Source organism: Emys orbicularis, chromosome 3 (assembly GCF_028017835.1).
Source record: "Emys orbicularis isolate rEmyOrb1 chromosome 3, rEmyOrb1.hap1, whole genome shotgun sequence".
Lineage (NCBI taxonomy): Eukaryota > Metazoa > Chordata > Testudines > Emydidae > Emys > Emys orbicularis.
In genome coordinates, this window is record NC_088685.1 from 165,588,590 (window position 1) to 165,611,560 (window position 22,971).

At 45.1% G+C, this 22,971-nt stretch overlaps 1 protein-coding gene across 1 annotated transcript; it reads right to left on the reverse strand.

Moving 5' to 3' along the window:
- Positions 1-1,998: 1,998 nt before the first annotated feature.
- On the reverse strand, positions 1,999-22,684 carry LOC135876043 (mitochondrial amidoxime reducing component 2-like). The gene is made up of 7 exons (XM_065401179.1): positions 22,404-22,684; positions 20,371-20,544; positions 13,534-13,696; positions 8,009-8,149; positions 5,824-5,885; positions 5,673-5,744; positions 1,999-3,322 (listed from the first exon to the last, which is right to left on the reverse strand). Exons 1-7 carry the CDS (start codon positions 22,682-22,684, stop codon positions 3,196-3,198), a joined length of 1,020 nt encoding a protein of 339 aa, XP_065257251.1. The 3' UTR covers positions 1,999-3,195.
- Between the last annotated feature and the right edge of the window lie 287 nt (positions 22,685-22,971).

A 22,971-nucleotide genomic window follows, 5' to 3' on the forward strand; every position in this document is an offset into this window, starting at 1 on the left:
TCCCGTTTTCTGTTCACTGTCTGTGCTCTGCCGGACACAGAGCAGGCCAGGGCAGTGTCCAATAAATAGTAACAATAGAGTCCTCACCCAGGACTCATCACTATATTAACCTAGGGTCAAGGTGCAACCTGCAGCAACAGGGCATTTCATGGAAGGGGGCTGCCCCACAGCAAGAAGACAATTTATTTTGGTCCAGCGGGCTCGGGGCAGTGGAAACCCCACCACCAGCACAGAGCATCTCCCCAGGGCTCACTGGCTCAGACCCCCAGGAGTAACTCCCGCATCTCCCCACTGCAGCTCAGCTTGGTCACCTCCACCCACTGCCCAGTCTCCCCCTCATCCCCCCAAGCAGGACTTCACGAGGTAGATGAAGAAGCCAGACACCATCCCCATCTGCTGCAGCTGGGAGCCACCCACCTCCTGGCTCAGCACCAGACCACAGCCAAGAGCAGGGGGCCCAGGGCCAGCATAGTGGCAGCACCAAGCCAGGTGGCCCAGGATTGAGGCAGCAGCACCCCCTGGGGCCGGCTGGATCCACTCATGGCAACTGGACCTGAGGGAGGGGGGTGGTGGTGGGTCTGGGGTCCCATAGTTTCCTTTCCCCCCTCACCTCATGCCTGCACCCCTCCCCTTCCTCAACTCCCCAGAGCCGGGCCAATTCTGCCTCTCAGCCCCACCCAGAGGTATTCTGTTCCTGTGCTTCCCCAACATCCAAGATAACCCCAAATCTTACCCCTCAAGTTAAATCTGCATATTCAGCCTGGATCAAGAAAAACCCTGCGCTCCACACAATAAACTATCCTCTCATCCCACTCCGCTCTCAACGTTCACCCCCACCCCCACTCATCACCTCTGTGGGGGAGGGGGGGAAATCAATGATTAACTCCTGACAGGCTGTGGGCATTTTCTAGTATCTGCATTTTTTCCTGTAGAAATTGCTTCGATGTGAAGAAGGGAGAAAGCTGAGCACCTCATATTATTTATTTGTTGGCACAAGAAAGGTTATCACATTAGCTACCACATCCATTGTCACCTGAGAATGCTAGTGTTAAAAATTCTCAGCAGATATTACATCCCCTCTGGCAGGAATAAGCTACTGTGACGAAGTTCAGAGGTAAACGCTGATAGCACAGTTACACAATCTGTTTGAGAGTTCTCTTTGGCAAACTACTGCCAGATAGGAAGGAATAGAATTAATGATTTAAACAGGGGCCAGTCCTGCAAAGTTAAGTACATGCTTTATGCATGTGAGGGATCTTAACGGCTGCTCTAACTTGCCTTGGCTATAACAGTTCCTTGAGGGCTGTTACTAACAGCCAAAGATGTCAAAGGTGCAACAGTGTTCCAGCCAAATCCTTTCCCTAAGCCACACATTTAATGCCTCACGCACACCAAGGATCACAGGGGGCCAAGGATTACAGGGGGAGCAGGGAGCGCAGAGCTGGCTCAATCTAACCAAAGATTCACCCAACCCGGCATTCAGTCCCCTTGTGCTACTAGACTATTGTAAATGGACCACAGCAGGGCCAGGATCTAGTCTACTTTGAGTCTTGGTTCTTAGCTCCATAGCACAAGATAAACAAGAAGGTATCTCAGCTCTGATGTGTCCTGTACTGGAAGAATTGTTCTGCCAGCTTCAGGTTCAAGGATGGTTCTTTGCCAATATCCACACAGATCCAGGCTGCTACCAAATCCTGATGATTCTCTCCCCACATCAGAAATCTGAAGACTTTTCTGCACTGAAGCCTTTCTCCACAGCAATGCAAGGACACTTGGATGCCGAGTTTGGCATCTGCTTCTTGCACAAAGCCTTTAACTGTGCAATAGGGCACCAGTGGGAAGAGCCTTTTGCCAGACCAAGAGGTATATTAAGCAGCAGAGAAATAACTGAACACCAACATAGGTAAGATGTAACATCAAATGGCAAAAGCCAAGAGAACAACTCCCTCAAATTGCACATTGTATTAAACAGTAGTTAGGACTCTGTAGAAGTTTATATTTTGATTTATATTTATTTCTAGCGTTAAAATCTGTTTTACAGTTTTAAGTACATAATTTTAGAAAACCATTGTTGAATTGTCTGATTAGCAATGTTTACATAATCTCGTTCCCCTAGCTGCTTCAATCAAATAATTACATTTCCATCGGTTAAAAGTGAAACATTTGTATTAAAAATATTCATCTGACCTGATCTACCCCAGATCCCCCAAAGCCCACCTTTAATTACTGTAATTTTAATGGATTTAAATCTTGTTCAACTTCTTTATGCTCAGGACCATGAGCTTTATAGGGTTCACCAAATTCTGCCCATGGGGACACTTGTTCTTCCACTGCCTCTGCCTGCCACCATCTACCGCATTGTGCACGCACAATGTTATGTTTCTTCAGGGGCTAATGCTGGGATATATGGTGCCACAATAATACGTAGCATTTATATAGCACTTTACAAAAATCAGTCAATCCTCGGCAACACCAATGTGAGACAGGTAGGCATTACTTGCAACAAGCATGATAAGTGCTTGCCCAGTACCATTAACTGAGTCAATAACAGGGCGGCAGCAGCCTAATTCTTCACTTTATTAGGCTGTTATTCAAGAATGTTCAAATAGAACTGCACTTCAATGTTCACTATAGAAAGTAGAGAATCTAAGCTCCAAAACAGTCTAGCCTACTTCATGCCTTGTCACAACCCACTCTTTTGCTGGTTCAGAATTTCTTGCTCTATCTGCCAATCCATAACAAAGTAACAAGAGATCAAAATGTTCCAAGGGTGGTTTTCTTAAGACATTACAATTTAAATGGGAATTTAAAACATATGCAAACCTTGAAGGGAACATTCAACTATCATCATCCAACTTGTTTCACCCTCTTGCCTCATTCCACAATAGCAATAATATAAGTGTGCGTGTGTAAGACTGAAAATCACTATCATCTGATCTAAGTGTTTGACAGCTTGCCGTTTACGCTCTAACAGAAAACTAAAGATTTAGTTTTAGATTTAGGGGCTCAAGGCACATTAGTGGACTGACTGATTTAAGAAGACTTTGGCACCTCACAGGATCTGTGGACAATCAAGGACAGTGTACTTTACACCTCAAGATAACATCAAGGAGTTATTTCAGGCTCTGTGCTCACAGAAAAAAACATTTGCATATAAAAATGAACAATTATTTTCCACTCAAAATGCATCTTCCATCAACGGACTATCTTGTACACAGGGTCTCCAACTTGAAGCGTTCCAGTTTTATCAATTCCATAATACCATCCAAACAAAGGATGGGATTTGTAGAGATGTCGCTCAGAAGGATCGCACAAACGGTAACTGCACAGAGAAAATGGTCATTATTATTCACTTAAGGCAAAACACGGCTTCAAGAAGTAGAGCAAACAAAAAAAAGGGGTGAGGGCTTTGTTTTAAGTTGGAGGAAACACAACAGAATAATGAACTTGTATAAGTACCCAGATTCTGTTTATGTATTTAAGACACAAAGAGAATCCACAGACATTATGCCCTACGTAACAGAGGTTAATGGGTTTTTTTGGTAAGTAAATTTAATATCATCCCTTCATTGTAAATTAGCAGTAGATTATGTTCTGGGATACTCTTCACTCATCTCTCTTTACACCACTACCACTATTTAAAAAAACCAAAAAAAATATGCAGCATTTAAATACACAAGTTTTATGGCACACCAAAAATTTAGGATGGAATAAGTCAATAGATTTTCTTTTGGCAAACACAATGAACTGAACTTAGTGAGGCTACTGCTGTGAGTAAAATATCTCACACACGCATAACAGTTTTCAGGGCTTAAGTACCAGTACAGTTTAAATAGCAGAAAACTAGTTAACACTGCTAGAAGGAGATTATCTGGGTGTACTGACAGATCTGACAATTCAATTCTCAGTTCAGCGTGCAGAGGCAGGGAAGAAAGCTGATAAGATGCTGGCTGTATTAAGGCTCCAAACCTGCAGACCCTTACTCACTTGCCTAATTTTACTACCATGAGTAATCCCATTGATTTCAAGGGAAAGCTAAGCATGAGCATAAATTATTGCAAGATTGGGGCCTTGGACTATACAAGTCAAAGGGCACATGGCTTTACAGGGTGAAGGTTAGAGAACACTTGAAGTATGCTCTCTCATTTTGGTCACCTTAATGGATGCAAGCTAGTTAAACAGGTGACAATGTAGGACAGCTAAGATAATTAATGGAATGGAGCAGCTCATATGAGGAGAGACTGACTGATCCTTGTCACACACACAAGTAGCTGAAAGCCCCAAGCTGCTGAATGGGTCTGACAGTTGGGCCAAGTATCTCACCATCCGCGTGCAGTCTCCTTCAAAGAACCAATGAAACTGTTGCATGCAGATTAGATGTAGAGTAAGGGTGATGACTGGTTATCTGTGGTATCACAATTGTCTAGGGACTCTTGGCATGGCATAGATGGATACTTAACTATAACTGTACACAGCATGGATGTATTTCATAAAGTCAAAATGGCTGAGAACTTAAAAACTGGCCAGTAACAGACAGCACTTCCAATGATGATTGAACCTGGTGATATTCTAAACAAAGAGAGCTCTCAGCCATGTTTTTAACTGTTTCCCTCACTTCACACTGACTCCACAGACATTCTAGGGTTCAGCGTGACATTCCTGTAATCTATCATATAGACTACACACACTGCAACCTTAATAAAGTCAAGCACTCGAAAGTCAGAAAATGCCAGAATAAAGGTTGCCTGTGCTATCTTAATTTGGATATGCATCATGAGAGTCTTTAATTACACAATCACTATTATTTTTCCTCCCCCCATCCCACTACTTCTCGTCCAGCCAGTCCCAGTATCTCTCAACTCCTCATCCCATCTTAGTTTCCTCCCTCTCCCATCTACTAGCTCCCAGTCTTCCCTCCCTGGCTCCTAGCTGCAGTCTCCTTGCCAGCCAATTGCAGTCCATCCATTTCCCCCCTCCCCTATCTCCTTGCCCAACCAGTCTCAATTCCCTCCCCTTTCAAATACCAGTCCCCCTCCTTTCCTGCCCCACCAGTCTCCGGTCCCAATTTCTACCCCAATTGCTCATTCTCAGAAATGGCTAAACCTCTGGCTAAAATCCAACCCCACTTTCCCCAAAAACAACAAAAACAAAGCCTGCCTAAAGCAGACACCCAGAATGGAAAACTTCAGCCCAAGTAGTTAAAGTTTGGCAAAGTTATAAGTAACTGAAAAAGGGGTCTTCAAATGGGAAGTGTCAGGCAACCTTAATAATAGGTGATGCTACTTGCATCCCCAATAATGCACTCACTCACTCTCTCTCTCTAACACACACAAACTATAGTTTATATATTTGTAGGACAGATAGAAATGATTACCAGCTACAATTAGCCAGTTAAATTATGCAATTTTAAAGATTGTATACTTTGGGCCCAGTCCTTGCCTAGACTATACAGGCACACTATATTGAAGAGAGGACCAAGGAATCCTATATATAGGAAATGGGAGAAGGAGAGTCTTAATGAGTCCTCTTTTCAATATAGTGCATAGGCAAGGACTGAACCCAAAGTTTGCAATTTAAGAGGCTGTAGGAGTACATGTAGCACACATTTCAAATGCCCTTTTTTTTTTTAAATAACTGCTGAATACAAAATGAGACACTACTATTTTTGCTACCTTTTCAGTGTTTCCAGTGGCTCCTTTCTGTCAATGATCCCAGTTTCCATATCAATGGTTGTTAAAATACACCTGTAATGATAGACAATGTTAGACAACAGCAGCTACTTAATATTTATTTTTCCTTCAAGTATATTCCTAAACAACTTACCTGGGGCAAGCCATTGTCCCTTTCATCTCCACATTACCAATTTTTATCTTATTCCAGGAATCCTAAGGGAAATGTAAACATTTATATATTATTATACTTTCAGAATATTTGCATTAACTATTTCCCAGAAGTTGGCTTTGAGCACGGCCATTACTATAAGACGAAGCATCATTTTAGAGCATTATGCTTTCTTGCATCCTCATAAGAGCTATAATAGATATGTTGTTATTTTTAATAAAACATGTTAGCACCGCATTCGTCAACACCAGAATATTAATCTACTCAAAGCAGTGTGATCAGTTTTGCAAAAGTTACAGGGTAAGTTGTATGAATTACCAAATTGCTTCAGATACACTCCACTAAAAGGTGACTGGTCATTTAAAATGTACCTGTCTTATAGGTTCACAATACATGATTTTTATTAAAAACACGTAATTTATCAAACATAAAATGCAGGTTAATACAAAAAGGGAGAACCAAAAAAGCCTTCTGCAGAATGTATTTTCTAGTCATAAGTGTGTTTGTTCTGATTTCACAATTGATAATTAACACTGTATTTAATCTAAAAAAATTTAAGTTAACTACAGTTCCACAAAATGTTATCAATAAAAACAAGCAAAGTCAGTCTTCATTTATCAGCCCAGAAGCTTCCTAATGCAATCCTACTTGGAAGACAGAGGCCCAATCCTCCAATGGGAATTTTAGGTCCTCAGAAACAATCAAACCCATAAAGAGCAACTCTCCAGAGTGAACTCAAACATGTAAAATCTGCACTGCTCCACCATGTAAACCCACAGTTTTATCTACACTAAGTAAATGTTTAAAGTTAGAGAACCAATAAATATGCAGCAGTTATGGTACTCTCGGACCATCAGGATGAGCTTTTATTTATAAGCAAAATGTGATAAAATCTCTCACCAACTCCCAAATATTTTTTCTCGATCATTAGATGTCTTATACTGTGCATAACATTTCCCCTTTGAGGCCTAAAGGCAAGCATGCAGTCCCAGCCTCACATTTTCAATACATTCATTTTATCCTTCACTAGGTTGCATAAATATAAATTAATATCCACAAACCTATGATATCCCTTTAAACTTTGCAGGCATTTATAGTAGAATTTCTAAGGCTCTATTTGTACCTGGGAGTCAGCTACTGGTGGCCAGATGTGCCAGGGCAAACTCCAAGATAGCTGCTTTCCTTATCTATATTTGGGGTTTACACCATTGCAGCTACACCAGTCACCAGCTATTGATGGCTGAATCAGAGCTAATCCCAAGTACAGCCAAGGCTTTAGATGTTCTTTGGACTCTATATCCCAAGGGAATAGGGTTCTGAAGAACACATCCAAGACTCAGAACAAATAGTAATTAAAGTACTGTAGATAAGTGTTTTTCAAACTTCGGGTTGCGACCCAGTACTGGGATGCGGCATGTCAGGCACTGGGTCGCTCTGGTCAGCGCTGCCGACCGGGACGTTAAAAGTCCCGTTGGCGGTGCTGCCCAGCTAAGGCAGGCTAGTGCTTACCTGTTTCGACACCGTGCTGTGCCCTGGAAGCGGCCAGCAGTGGGTCCAGCTTCTAGGCAGCGGGGCCACAGGGCTCCGCGCACTGTCCCCGCCCCAAGCACCAGCTCCGCACTCCCATTGGCTGGGAACTGCCAATGGGAACTTGGGGGGGATGGACAGATGGTGCCTGTGGGCAAGAGTCACGCGAAGCCGCTTGCGTGCCTCTGCCTAGGAGCGGGACGTGCTGCTGGCCACTTCCAGGGCGCAGCGCAGTCCACGGTGCCAGGACAGGCGGGAAGCCTGCCTCTGCTGTGCCGCTGACCGGGAGCCGCCGGAGGTAAGTCTGTGCCCCAACCTCACACCCCAATCCCCTGCCCCAGCCCTGAGCCCCCCCCAAACCTGGAACCCCTTCCTGCACCCCAAGCCCCTCATCCCCAGCCCCACCCCAGAGCCTGCACCCCCAGCCCAGAGGCCTGACCCCCTCTCCACATCCCCTCCCACACCCTGAATCCCTCATTCCCAGCCCCACCCCGCAGCCCTCACTCCCGCACCCCAAACCCCTGCCCCAGCCCTGAGCCCCTCCCACATCCCAAGCTCCGTTGGGTGGTGGGCATCAACAATTTCTTCAACTGGATCCCCAGAAAAAAAAGTTTTAAAACCACTGCTGTAGATCACTTACCTCCTCAAAAGCACTGCAACCCGTAACAACAATATTTGGTCTGAAGTTCTGTATTGTAACTTTCTTCTCCAGCCTCGTATTTAGATCTTCCAACGAAGCTTCTGAGATGATCATGGCTGGGCTGCAGTCGGGATAGGCAATCTACAAAAATGAAGGCAAACAAATCCTAATGCTCCCACTAGAGCATGCTTCTCAACAGACAAGGTCTGCAGAACTTTCGATGGCCAAGAAACAGGTAACTGAACTGATGGCCATATATTAGCCATGTAGTCTTATGTTGTTGTAGTCACATTCTTACGACTCGGGCAGTATTTTGAGAAGTGCAATAATTTGTCCCTTCCCAGCATAGTAGCCATCGTAAATTAATAGTAAAGTTGACCAAATACAAACTTCTATTTATAAGTTGTTTATACAGGGTTAATAAATGATAAATAATAGATAGAAGCATATTACAGACACGAGTGTTACATGTTGCAGATATCAGTAGAAGATATTACAGAAGGTTATAAGCAACCCATTGAGTTGTTGGACTCTTATAAAATGAGTACTTGTGGCATCTTAGAGACTAACAAATTTATTAGAGCATAAGCTTTCGTGGGCTACAACCCACTTCTTCGGATGCATATAGAGTGAACCATATATTGAGGAGATATATATACACACACATACAGAGAGCATGAACAGGTGGGAGTTGTCTTACCAACTCTGAGAGGCCAATTAAGTAAGAGGAAAAAAACTTTTGAAGTGATAATCAAGATGGCTCAGTACAGACAGTTTGATAAGAAGCAAGTGTGAAAATACTTACAAGGGGAGATAGATTCAATGTTTGTAATGGCTCAGCCATTCCCAATCCCTATTTAGCCCTGAGTTGATTGTGTCTAGTTTGCATATCAATTCCAGCTCAGCAGTCTCTCGTTGGAGTCTGTTTTTGAAGTTTTTCTGTTTTAAGATAGCCACCCGCAGGTCTGTCAAAGAATGGCCAGACAGGTTAAAGTGTTCTCCCACTGGTTTTTGAGTATTATGATTCCTGATGTCAGATTTGTGTCCATTAATTCTTTTGCGTAGAGACTGTCCGGTTTGGCCAATGTACATGGCAGAGGGGCATTGCTGGCACATGATGGCATATATCACATTGGTAGATGTGCAGGTGAACGAGCCACAGATGGTATGGCTGATGTGATTAGGCCCTATGATGGTGTCACTTGAATAGATATGTGGACAGAGTTGGCATCGGGCTTTGTTACAAGGATAGGTTCCTGGGTCAGTGTTTTTGTTCAGTGATGTGTGGTTGCTGGTGAGTATTTGCTTTAGGTTGGGGGGTTGTCTGTAAGCGAGGACAGGTCTGTCTCCCAAGATCTGTGAGAGTAAAGGATCATCTTTCAGGATAGGTTGTAGATCTCTGATGATGCGCTGGAGAGGTTTTAGTTGGGGGCTGAAGGTGACAGCTAGTGGTGTTCTGTTATTTTCTTTGTTGGCCCTGTCTTGTAGGAGGTGACTTCTGGGTACTCGTCTGGCTCTGTCAATCTGTTTTTTCACTTCAGCAGGTGGGTATTGTAGTTTTAAGAATGCTTGATAGAGATCTTGTAGGTGCTTGTCTCTATCTGAGGGATTGGAGCAAATGCGGTTATATCTTAGAGCTTGGCTGTAGACAATGGATCGTGTGGTGTGTCCTGGATGGAAGCTGGAGGCATGTAGGTAAGTGTAGCGGTCAGTAGGTTTCCGGTACAGGGTGGTATTTATGTGACCATCGCTTATTAGCACAGTAGTGTCCAGGAAATGGACCGCTTGTGTGGATTGATCTAGGCTGAGGTTGATGGTGGGATGGAAATTATTGAAATCATGGTGGAATTCCTCAAGGGCTTCTTTTCCATGGGTCCAGATGATGAAGATGTCATCAATGTAGCGCAAGTAGAGTAGGGGCGTTAGGGGACGAGAGCTAAGGAAGCGTTGTTCTAAGTCAGCCATAAAAATGTTGGCATACTGTGGGGCCATGCGGGTACCCATAGCAGTGCCGCTGACTTGAAGGTATATATTGTCCCCAAATGTGAAATAGTTGTGGGTGAGGACAAAGTCACAGAGTTCAGCCACCAGGTTAGCTGTGACATTATCGGGGATACTGTTCCTGATAGCTTGTAGTCCATCTGTGTGTGGAATATTGGTGTAGAGGGCTTCTACGTCCATAGTGGCCAGGATGGTGTTTTCTGGAAGATCACCGATGGATTCTAGTTTCCTCAGGAAGTCAGTAGTATCTCGAAGATAGCTAGGAGTGCTGGTAGCGTAGGGTCTGAGGAGAGAGTCCACATAACCAGACAAGCCTGATGTTAGGGTGCCAATGCCTGAGATGATGGGGCGTCCAGGATTTCCAGGTTTATGGATCTTGGGTAGCAAATAGAATGTCCCTGGTCGGGGTTCTAGGCATGTGTCTGTACAGATTTGTTCCTGTGCTTTGTCAGGGAGTTTTTTTAGCAGATGGTGTAGTTTCTTTAGGTAATCCTCAGTGGGATCAGAGGATAATGGCCTGTAGAATGTGGTGTTAGAGAGCTGTCTAGCAGCCTCTTGGTCATATTCCAATTTATTCATGATGACGACAGCACCTCCTTTGTCAGCCTTTTTGATAATGATGTCAGGGTTGTTTCTGAGGCTGTAGATGGCGTTGTGTTCAGCATGGCTGAGGTTATGGGGCAAGTGATGTTGCTTATCCACAATTTCAGCCTTTGCACGTTGACGGAAGCAATCTATGTAGAAATCCAGTCTGTTGTTTCGACCGTCCGGAGGAGTCCACGCAGAATCCTTTTGTTTGTAGTGCTGGTAGGGGGGATTCTGTGGGTTAGTATGCTGTTCAGAGGTATGTTGGAAATATTCTTTGAGTCGGAGACGTCGAAAGTAGGATTCTAGGTCACCGCAGAACTGTATCATGTTCGTGGGTCTGGAGGGACAAAAGGAGAGGCCCCGAGATAGGACAGACTCTTCTGCTGGGCTAAGAGTATAGCTGGAAAGGTTAACAATATTGCTGGGTGGGTTAAGGGAACTACTGTTGTGGCTCCTTGTGGCATGTAGCAGTTTAGATAGTTTAGTGTCCTTTTTCCTTTGTAGAGAGGCAAAGTTTGTCTTGTAAATGGCTTGTCTAGTTTTTGTAAAGTCTATCCATGAGGAAGTTTGTGTGGAAGGTTGGTTTCTTATGAGAGTATCCAGTTTTGAGAGCTCATTCTTAATCTTTCCCTGTTTGTTGTATAGGATGCTGATCAGGTGGTTTCGCAGTTTCTTTGAGAGTGTGTGACACAGTCTCTCAGCATAGTCTGTGTGATATGTAGATTGTAATGGATTTTTTACCTTTAGTCCTTTTGGTATGATGTCCATCTGCTTGCATTTGGAAAGGAAGATGATGTCTGTCTGTATCTGTACGAGTTTTTTCATGAAGTTGATGGATTTCCACTCCATACGGCTAAATGCAGTGCCTTGCATAATGACAGGTTTCAGAGTAGCAGCCGTGTTAGTCTGTATATATATCTCCTCAATATATGGTTCACTCTATATGCATCCGAAGAAGTGGGTTGTAGCCCACGAAAGCTTATGCTCTAATAAATTTGTTAGTCTCTAAGGTGCCACAAGTACTCCTGTTATTTTTGCGGATACAGACTAACACGGCTGCTACTCTGAAACCTCTTATAAAATGGTTAATTGATTAGAGATTGTTAAACATCTATTAATCATTTACTACTATTTTATAAATGATTTATAAATGAAATTTTCATATAAAAGGTGACCCATATTTAATTACAAACAAACAATGTCCAGAACTATTATTTTTCCAATTTTTTTTCTGCAAGTCAAGTGTTTCTTTCAGCCCACAGAGAGCCTAGTGCCTAATTCACAACCCTCCTTTGCACACCCCTTGGTCATCATGAAGTTTATTTGCATATTTATAGTTCTTTGCCTAGGGATGCCTTTCTCTGGAGTGTCAGAAAAAAAGACCATTCCCTTTCCTGTCCCCAGTCTTACAAATAGCAAACTGACTATGTTTTTCAATATTTCCTTTTTTCAATCTATATCAAATGAGATTTTCTGATAGACTGAATCCACTCTATCACAAACTCTGGGGAAGAGATTTACTCAACAAACAATATTAAAATTAAGTTGCAATTGATCATTAATGGCACTGACTTTTCTCCACGGAGGCTAACACTTTGGCAAAAAGTGCCACTGAATAATACTTTAAGAAAACTCCCTCTGCACACATCAGTAAATGGGACAAGTGTAAGACTTTGAAGGCAGTTTTCAGGAGAGTTTCAGTGCACACTGAAAGTCTCCCTTCCCTCCCAAACTATCCTTTTTTCCTTGCACACACTGTACAAAATCTGTAAAATGAAAGGTAGTCTATGCCCTCCCCTCTCTCAAACAAGTGAAAATGTGCAATGAAATGTTTACATTGCTCGGTTCTTCACATTAACACCAACACCACCGCTCTATGCGCCCTGCATACGTGAATCTGCCAAAATAACACCTTGCTTAGCCACATACATACAGTATCTTCAGTTTCAGTGAGTTCTTCACTGAAATTGTCTTAATGGTCTTAATTAGTCTTCATTTACTTGTCGAGAAGATGCACACAGAGAGTAGAGATTTTAATATAACTTCTTGTACTTTTTTTCTGTTTATGCAACACCAGGTAAAATGCTGATGCTCAATAAACAATAACGCTCACAGTTGCAGGGCAGGATACTCAATCTGCATCTCCCTGCACTACCAGAGCCAACTATGCCCCATGGGGAACTCTTACCTGGAGAAGGAGAGATACTGTTTTCAACACCCTGCTCCCTTGAGGATTTTGCTTAGGGGAGGTAAAGTGGAGGATGAGAACGAGAAGGAGAAAGGGCAGCTGTTCATTGGATCCCTGACCCCAGGGAGCTGAGGCTGCCACAGGAGTGCACTGATTTAGCACATCACCCGACTTCCCTGCCCTTGTACCCTGTTTCTAATGCAGTGGTTGCAGGCCCACTCCAGGGGAGAGGGGATTGTGGGCACCTTGTGCTGCCATAACCCTCTTTTGTGAGGGCTTTCCTCAGTGGAAGCACAAACCTCTGATTTAGGGCTCAGCCTAGTATCTGTAAACAAAATAGCAGTAATGACAGTTCATATTAGAACAGTGCTGCACATAACTGGGGATAGAGACAGCAGAGGGAGTTTCAGTACACATTGAGTTTACCAATAAACTGTCTTCAAAAACTCCAGCATCTCTCATTCATTAAAGTGCATCAGGAGTTCCCCTTAGTCACATGCTGGGTCACTTCTTGTCAAAATGTCAGCCTCAGATTCTGTAGCTCTTCGTGTTCAATAAATTTAATGTATTTAAAACACAATTTAAGCAAGCAAACAATCCCACCGAAACCGATGGGACTGCTCATATGCTTGAAGTAGGTACTTCAGTATGTTCTATGGGGAGGCATGTACAACTATTACAATAGGAGGGTTGGGTGGGAAGGAAGACACACACAGAAAAGGATTTTCGAGGAAAACTTTCATCTAACCTCATCTGTGGATCGGAAAGTGGTGAATATGTCTCTGGATTTCCTAGGCACCATCTGTGGCTCAAAGTGCACCAGTCGATATGACTGTGTATTCAAGAAGGTGGCGAACCACTGAGCTGCCTCATCTCCACAGTCCCTGCCTTGGATATCCAATCCAAACAGCCTAAAAGAAGCGTGAGTTAGTTTAAAAGCAGAGAACTCAAGTGGACTTATTTTCATCTCTACAATTCAAAATCAAACATCTTGCTTTTATAAAACAAAGGAAAAAAATGTAGTCAATGAGCTCTCTGAGTGGCGATAAAGAGATTAAATATGGAACTTTGGATTGCGGCTAATTCAAAGTTAAATTCTGGACCCACTAATACATTCTCTGCAAATGTTTAAAAAATCCAAACAAATCCAGTACATGCAACACCAGTTCCTTGCAGACAGTCAACCAGAACAGTAATCGAATTTCCCTCCTGTTAGGACTGAACAAGTTAGGCTGAGTTAACTGTCACAACAATGTACTGTAATACACAACATCCGTTTGCCATGCTAGATTTAAAAGAAAAAAAGTGAGATTTATTCTACACACTTGTGTCAATAATACCAAGTATAATTCCACTCCATTTTTCATTTTTAAAAGACAGAAAACCTTTACCAAAAGATATACCAATTTAGATTTGATCAATTTAAGCAAGTGAATGACAGTTTCCAAGAGCACTGTCACGGTCAATCAACATTTGTTAATCCCATCCCTTGTGATTATGGAAGTGTTGCCTCAAATTTTAGAGGCATGAGAATTTAAACAAAAAATGAGAGATTATGCCACCTAAAGAATATATCGGGTGACACTTTTATCACCGCTAAAGACAGTCTTTCTGTTCCTTAAGCATTTTTTATTAAGGGCCAGGATAGACATACCATAATTAAGGCTGCAAGATGGTTTCTGTTTAAAACGGATATTGCATCCTTTTTTTAAATCCACATACTCAGTCAAATCAGCTTGAGAATGGGTTTGTCAGTTCAGAAGCCAGAGTAGAGTGCGTGAAACAAATTTAGAGTCCTTTGATCCTGAGGTTCCTGATAAAATAACCCCTCATTTTGGGGGAGGGTTGTGTAAGTCCAACATTTTCCCCTGACACAGGGAGGTAAAAATAGGGTGATATATGAAACTTGTCTCTCTGAAGTACCCCCTACTATAAATGTGTGCAAAGCCCCAAGTTATGGAATGAGATAGAATCACAGAACCATAGGGTCAGAACGGACCACAAGGGTCATCTAGTCTAACCCCCCGCCAAGATGCAGGATTTGTTGTCTCTAAATCCTCTAAAACAAATGGCTGTCAAGCCTCTTTCTTAAAACTTCCAGTGAAGAAGCATCCACAACCTCCCTAGGCAGTCTGTTCCATCGTCCTACTGTTCTTACAGTTGGGAAATTTTCCCTGAGATTTAATCTAAATCTGCTATGCTGTAGTTTGAACCCATTGTCTCTTGTCCTGCCCTCTGTGGCAAAAGAGAACAACTTTTCTCCATCTTTTTCATTGCAGCCTTTCAACTATCTGAAGTCCGCTATGATATCCCCCCTTAATCTCCTCTTTTCCGAACTAAACATACCCAGTTCCTTCAGCCTTTGCTCAGATTATTTGCATTCCATCCCTTTGATCATTTTTGTCACTTACCTAGGGAACCTTTCCAGTTTCTCTCCATCCTTTCCATACATTTATGACCAAAATTGGACACAGTACTCCAGCTGAGGCCTAACCAGTGCTGAGTAGAGCGGTACTACGTGACTTGCTTGCTATGCCTCTGTTAATGCAACCTAAGATGGCATTTGCTTTTTTTGCAACAGCATCGCTTTGCTGACTCGTGTTCAAGATGTGATCCTCAACATGAGATATTCTCTATATTAACTGGAGTTGAGGATTTAACATGCAGACTAATTCCATGTGGGTGGCAAAAGCTACCAACAGCAGGATATAAATATTGCTTATGAGAGGGATCTTTTTCCAACTACAGAGCAATAATTTTCCCCAAAAAAAATTCAAGGCCAGTCACTATTAGTTGCATTATTACCTCTAAAATGGTCCTGTTAATTTATATGCAGTGCAGCTTCCTTTACCTCTATAGCGAGTACCCCGAAGGCCATAAGAAAATGGAAGTTATTCTCAAGTATTTACGTTTTTTCTACTGACTGCATTTGTCACTGGCCATATCTGCACTCCGGAGAAGGTGGTATTTTTTTTTTTTAAATTGTTGGCTTATTTTCATTAAAAAGTTATTTCAATTTTCTACAGTATGACTTGCCAGCCTTAAAGGCAGGACAAGATTTTCAAAATTAACTAATGATTTGGGGCAGAATTAGGAGTAGCACAGGCAACCTTAATTCTGGCGGGTTTGACTTAGCAAACTTAACATTTTTTAATGTATTTTTACACAATTTCTTAATTTTCTAAAAAAAAAATAATAATAATAATAATTAAAAGTTGAAAAAAAAAATTTCCATTACACGACATTTAACGGAGTCCTGACATAGAGTCCTCTACTACTGGAATAACTAGCAGCAGTAGTCTCTGTGCAGACCTGCCATGAGAAAGGGTTGAAGACACACTTTGCCAATGAGTTTCACAGGTACTAACTGACAGCAGAGGGATATTGAGACTCAGGAATAATAGGTTCAATTCCATGTTCTGTAGGGAAGTGTTCTCTAGTAGTTACATACCGCTCTCCTCTGCAGACTCTCCCCGTCCCCTTCACCTCCTACCTGCCCCCGCCGCTATTCCCACCCTGGCTCTTTCCCCAGCCCAAGGCCTGCCCTTATTTCCTTCCTTCTGCTCCTCTCCCCACCCATGTTCTGACCCATGACTCCTGCCATTTTCCCAGACCCTCTGATCCTATCCTCTCCCATCCCCAGCTCCTGCACTCATGCCCGATTCTTGTTCCTATTCTTGCACACTCCCCTGCTCCTGCCCCTACTCCTCTTCTTCCCTCCCCAGTTTTGTTCTTAACTCCCCTCCCTTAGCTTCCAAGCCTTCCTCTCACCTTGAATGTCTTGACACCCCCTCCATTCCTCAACCCTCTACATACAAGTCAGTCAACTTTCTCCATCTCCTCCACACTGCCAGGAGGGGAAAACACAGAGAGGACAGAAGAGAGCGTTTCTCTGCTCTCAGTTTTAGTGCTCAGTGCCACAGTGGTCCCTGGCACCTGGGAGAAGCAATTGCAGAAGCCCTGCTCAATCCTTGCACCCCAGGGATAGAGTATGCTCAGTCGCTCGGTGGGGATGGCACATGTACAGTCCAGTCAGCACATATGATCTGTGAGGAGAATGAAGCACACACAGTGCAGCTGGAATCTTCGGAGAAGTTAGCTGCCAAACTCTAACAGGTCTTTAGCTGGACATTCATAATCTGAGATTTTTCAAAAACTTAAGTTTAGCCAAAATTAGGCATTTTTTCATGGTAATAGCAAAAGGCACATTTCTGATACAAAGGCAGCCTGCCTGCCAAATTTAAGTCCCTGTTACAAATCATGGAGGCCTACAACTTCTCAGCAATACAGCTGTAAGAACTTTTAACAGGCAAAACAACGCAACTTCCCCTAATCTTGTTCTTGAAAATGGCTGAACCATTCAGAAAGATTTAAATTTAGGTAGACACCTGGATGGAACAATTCAGTCAAAACTATTTAATTACAGGTAAGTTATTTGCAACTTTTATAGGTACCTACAACACCACACTATCCAAGTTAGCAATTTTTAAACAGTCCTGTTGCACAAATCAACATCAGAGCGAATTTGGATTCCCCAAATCTAATACTTGCAAAGCTATGTACGGGAGCTCTTAACTGGGAAAAGAGGGAAAAACAAATTAGTCTAATTTCTAATTGGGAGTCATGAGACCTGAGTTCTGTTTCCATCTCTACCAGTGGCTCACAGTTTTACCTTTGATAAATCACCTTCTCCGTGGTTCAGTTTTCAGTACTTGTAACATAAGGATGATACCTTTAAAAAGCACTGAGATCTACAAGTGAAAAATGCAACAGAATTGCTTATGTTTATAATTTTGACTTACGCAGCTCAGATATTTTAAATCATCTCTATCATCTTGATAGTGACTATCAAGTTTCAGAAAGTAACATGTACGGAGCTCCAAGAGCTGAGTTTGCCAGCTCTTGGAGCTCCGTACTGAGCCTCTAGGTGGCCCTACCAACAGGACTACAACTATCATGGCTACGAGAGCCCTCTGACACCATTTCTCAGCCTGCGTGGAGTCAGGGGTGGGGACAGAAGGAATCAGAAACTCCTGCTGAGGCAAATAGGGAGGCTGGTGCATGGGGTGAGCTAGACAAATGACCAGCCAAAGCTGCACAGCCCCCAACATTGCACAACCTGTTTTAGTTTCAGTTTTCACATTTAACTGTGGGAGCCACTCCCGGAGTCCCTGCAAGAATCCCACTCCCCACAGGGAGCCGTAGCTCTACGGCAGTTAGGACTGCCAGGCGTCCAGTTTTTGACTGGTCAGCACCGCTGACTGGGCCACTAAAAGTCCGGTCAGCGGCACAGCTGGGGCCCATGACCAATGGGAGCTACGGGCGCGGCACCTGCAGGCGCGAGGGCAGGGCTCGGAGCCTCCCTGGTTGCCCATGTGCCATGGGGCTGCAGGGACCTGGTGGCCGCTTCCTGGGAGCTGCGGTAAGTTCATATGGGGAGCATAGCATGAGCCCTGGTGAGAGTCTTGGATGGAGAGACTGCACAGAGGGACAGGAATCTATGGGGAGCTCTTCTCTCCATCAGGGCAAGGAAACAAACCTATGGGGCCCCTCTCCCCCAGCCCAAGAAGCTCTAGGGCCACCCTTTGTCCCAGTGCAGTCCTGAGGGAGGTTACTTAGTAACTTACCTCTCCGGTTGCTACCCTAGAGACTCCAGCTCCAAGCCCCGCCACAAGGAAGACCTGCTTGGCACTGTCACAGGCTTTCCCAAGGCAGGCTGCCTGCCAAGGGAGAAGGGGAGTTGCAGATCCATCTGTTTCACAGCCCTAGCTCTTTGCCCTTCACCCTCCACTGCCAGCAGCTCCACCTCCCTTCCGCTATTTCAGGCTGCAGGACTGGGGCCCCAGCCCTGCCTCCCAGCACAGAAATTTCCCAGCTGGGTGGACACAAGAAGCCCACAGGAGAGTCCAAAGAAGCCCAATGGTGGTGGCTAGTGATTTTGGGGCTACTTTTTCACATAATCAGCAAGCCTGGTAGAAGGCAGGAGAGGACCCTGCCCCCGCAGCCCCGGGGGGAAGATAGAGTAAGAAGGCTTCTTTGTTTAAACTGGCCAAAAACACAGCACTGCAACACTCCATCTCAGGACTCAGCCTTAATGTACAATTTGCCTGAGGAGGTGCCAGGGATGGAGTCAGGGGTTAGGATGAGTTGTGAGTGTTGACAAGTTAAGGACTGGTTTATTTATTACTTATAATATAACCTTAGTCCCTTCCTTCCCCAGATCCTATTTTCCTGTACCCAATAAAGTCCCCCTTTGCTATGCTGTTATTTTGGATGGGCCAATCCTTTGCAGGGGTTTGTGTTTGTTTGCTTTATTGTCCCTTGTGTAGTGGGCTTTGTACTTCTTGCCAGCTAGCATTATCATTTAATTCTCTCAAAGAACAGCACAGCAATGAGTCACCTTGGATGGAGGTACCAGGCACCAGAAAAGAACCTAACCCTGGAAGGAAAGGGCATACGCCACTCCAAATATCAGTGATAGCAAGCACCAAATAGAAGGTGCTTGAACCACAGCACAGAGGAGGGGCTACAAACATTTTTTTTTAAAGACATTATCTCTGAAAAGTGAAATATTGTGGATCAGATCTTATATACATACTAGACAGATTTTTAAAAGATAATGCTATTTTCCCCCCAAGCTTTCCATCATAAACAGCATCGTCAATTTATATTAATCTTATGTAAATTAAAAAGAAAAAAACTGAACTACATTAGTTAACAGTAGTTTCCATAGCAATAATTTACAGATAGAGCTGGCAAATATAGTTCCTTATAAAGCTGCTTTATTCTCAACTCCAGCAGCTAGAAGAATTGGTACTCTAATGTCTTCTGCTATCCAGGGCCGGCGCAACACATTAGGTGACCTAGGTGGTCACCTAGGGCGCTACAATTTGGGGACCTTCCGCCGCCTCTGTGGGGGGCGGCATTTCGGGGCGGGACCTTCTGCCGCCTAGGGCGGCAGAAAAGCCTGCGGCACTCCTCCTGCTATCCAAGGAAGAAGCCCACAGCACCACGCTCAGGTAGGTTACCAACATTTAGAGCTGCCCCAATATTCTTAAATATAACTGACATTTTAACAGGGAAAAAGTGTTCCTACCTTTTCTGCTAGGCACTGGCCATTTTCCAAGGTAGATTTCAGTACAGGTAAAATACCTAATGTCACAAATTCCAATTTACCAATTCTATGCGATGATGCACATCACACAGAATTTGCTTATTGGAAATCAAGAAATAGCTACATACATGACCAAGATTTTCAAATGCAAGCACCCAGCCCAGCTAAATGCAGAACAGACAGTAAATATGCATGGGTAATTTGGTAGATATAGTGTATAATCTCTGATAACCTTGATGTCATCTCCTAAAATTTGACTTCAATAGTAAGTGGACTTATTAAAAAATTAAGGCCAGAAGGGACCATTACGATAACATTGCCTGACCTCTTGCATAACACAGACCATAGAATTTCACCCAGTAATTCCTGCATCAAACCCATTAAGATACGTTACACTTTCTTTGTAAAATTGAAAGAAAAGCATATTAAATTGAAGTTAGTACTTCAAAAAGAAAAATCTTCCTCTAATACCTGCAATTGTGCACTGCATTCTTCCTGGAAAGTTTGACTGGAACACGCAGTTCCTTCATTTCTGAAGCATTCAACGTTAAATAGCCATTTTCACAGTTTACAGATATCAGGACCAGCTGAGGCTCCTGTCGGGCAGTAACCATATGTCCATCCTCTTTAATCAGAAGCCAAAACCTGTAGTTTAAAAGGGAACAAAATACATTAAACATTTTACACAGCACCATCAATGATCAAGGAAAGGGAGTGCAAAGAGAGAGATTTCCTGATGCACAGAGCTTAGAAATTATCTTCATATCATAACTACTCAGGTTTTTCCTTAATAAGTCTGATTTCCCTCCCTTTTATGCCCTTACACAACACACAGATGTCTCTCATTAAAGAGACTATTACTAAAACTAATAAGCTTTATTTTTTTAACTCAAAGCTTTCTTGCTGCAGTGCAACTAACAAACTTGTGAATCCAAGCAGTGCAGGTATATACAGGATATTTATGGAAATTCTCACTTCTAGAGGCTAAACATAAGTAAGGCTATGATTTGGTCATGGTGCAGAAGTCACAGAATCCGTGACTTCTGCAGACCTGTGTGACTTCAGCCCGCAGCGGCTGGGAGCTGCAGGGTACCCCCACCTGGTGGCTGGGAGCTGCTGGGTACCCCTGCTGCCCAAAGTGGCGGGGGTCCCCAGCAGCCCCCAGCTGCAACAGAGGCGGGGGTCCCCAGCAGCCCCCCAGCCACCCCGGGGGAGGGTGGAGGAAAACCCCTGACAGCTCACCAGCCACTGTGGGTGGTGGGGGATCCCCAGCAGCTCCTCAGCTGCCATGGGATCCCCCAGAGCTCCCCAGTCCATGGGTGCTGGGGACCCCCGGAGCTCCCCAGCCGCCATGGGCAGCAGCATGAGGGGGTATCCCCAGCAAATCCTCAGCTGCCGCTGCCAGTGGGGAAATCCCCCGGAGCTCCCCAGCTGCCACAGGCAGGGGTCCCTCCCAGCCACAGCAGGGCAGGGTACTCAACCCTCCTCCCTGCCCATTTTGTCATGGACATTTTAGTAAAAGTCAGGGGCAAGTCACAGCTTCCCTGAATTTTTGTTAATTGCCCATGACCTGTCCTCAACTTTTACTAAAAATGTCCATGACAAAATCGCAGCCTTAAACATGAGTTAGCAGAGAGGTGCATCTTGAGTTTTATTCTAGATGACCTTGGGTGAATCAGAGAGACCAGGTAGGTGAGGGAATATCTTTTATTGGACCAACATCTGCTGGTGAGAGAGAGAAGCATTAGAGCTACACAGACAGAGCTCTTCTTCTAGTCAGGGAAAGGGCCTCCCCGTGGCACAATAGGGGGTTAACTGCCCACTTCACCTTGCAGGGGCCCTTGAAACGGGTTAAACTTTACGGTCAGAAAGGACCATTATGATCATCTAGTCTGAGCTCCTGCACAATGCAGGCCACAGAATCTCACCCACCCTCTCCTGTAACAAACCCCTGACATATGTCTGAGCTACTGAAGTCCTCAACTTGTGGTTTAAAGACTTCAAGGTACAGAGAATCCTCCAGCAAGTGAACCGTGCCCCATGCTCCAGAGGAAGGTGAAAAACCCCAGGACCTTTGCCAATCGGCCCTGGAGGAAAATTCCTTCCCGACCCCAAATATGGTGATCAGCTAAACCCTGAAAACGTGGGCAAGACTCACCAGCCAGACACCCAGGAAATAATTCGCTGTAGTAACTCAGATCCCACCATCTAGTGTCTAGAGTTAACTATTCCGGCCGAACAACCTGTTCCCCTTCGCCTGCAGGGGGCGCGGAGGCTAAGCGGGCAGACAAGGGGTTATGGGCAAGGGCGACACTGCCCGAGCGGAATGGTTATAACGGGCCTGGAGACCAGCCCAAAGGGGACGAGAACCAGCCTGTAGCTGGACCCCCAGGGCGAAGCGAAGCCCTGTCCCGCCCGCGGGCTTTGCAGCAAGGCGCTCGCTCTCCCGCAGCGCCCCGCGCGCTGCCCCCGCCCCGGCCAGCCCCGCCTCGCCTCGGCGGTACCTGTCCCGCATCTCCCCGCTGCGCAGCCCCAGCGCCGTCACCTCGGCCCGCTGCAGGGCCATCCCCCGGCAGGACTTCACCGGGTAGAGGAAGAGGCCGGACACCGTCCCCACCCGCTGCAGCCGGGCGCTGCCCGCCCGCCGCCCGGCCCAGCGCCACACCGCGGCCCCCAGCAGGGCGGCCAGGGCCAGCGCGCCGGCGGCGCCGAGCCAGGCGGTCCGGGACTGGGGCAGCGGCGGGAGGAGGCCGAAGCCCCCCAGGGCCCCGCTGGATCCGCTCATGGCGACTGAGGCGAGGGGGGCGGAGGCCGCGGCTGATGAGGACAGGGGCGGGTCCGGGCTCCCACAGTCACGCCCCTCCCTGCCGGGGCCGTGCAGGAGCCCCCCAGGCCGCGTCGCTCGTGTCCCCGCCCAGCCCCTGGAAACAGCCGCCGCGAGGTTGCCGGGACGGGAAAAGCCGCCGCCGCCTCTGCCTCAGACCCACACGCGCTGGACAGGGCCTCAGCCTGCGCCCCTCGCCCGGGCATTTCAGTTCCTAGGTCTGCGTCCACGTCTCCTTGTATGGAAGC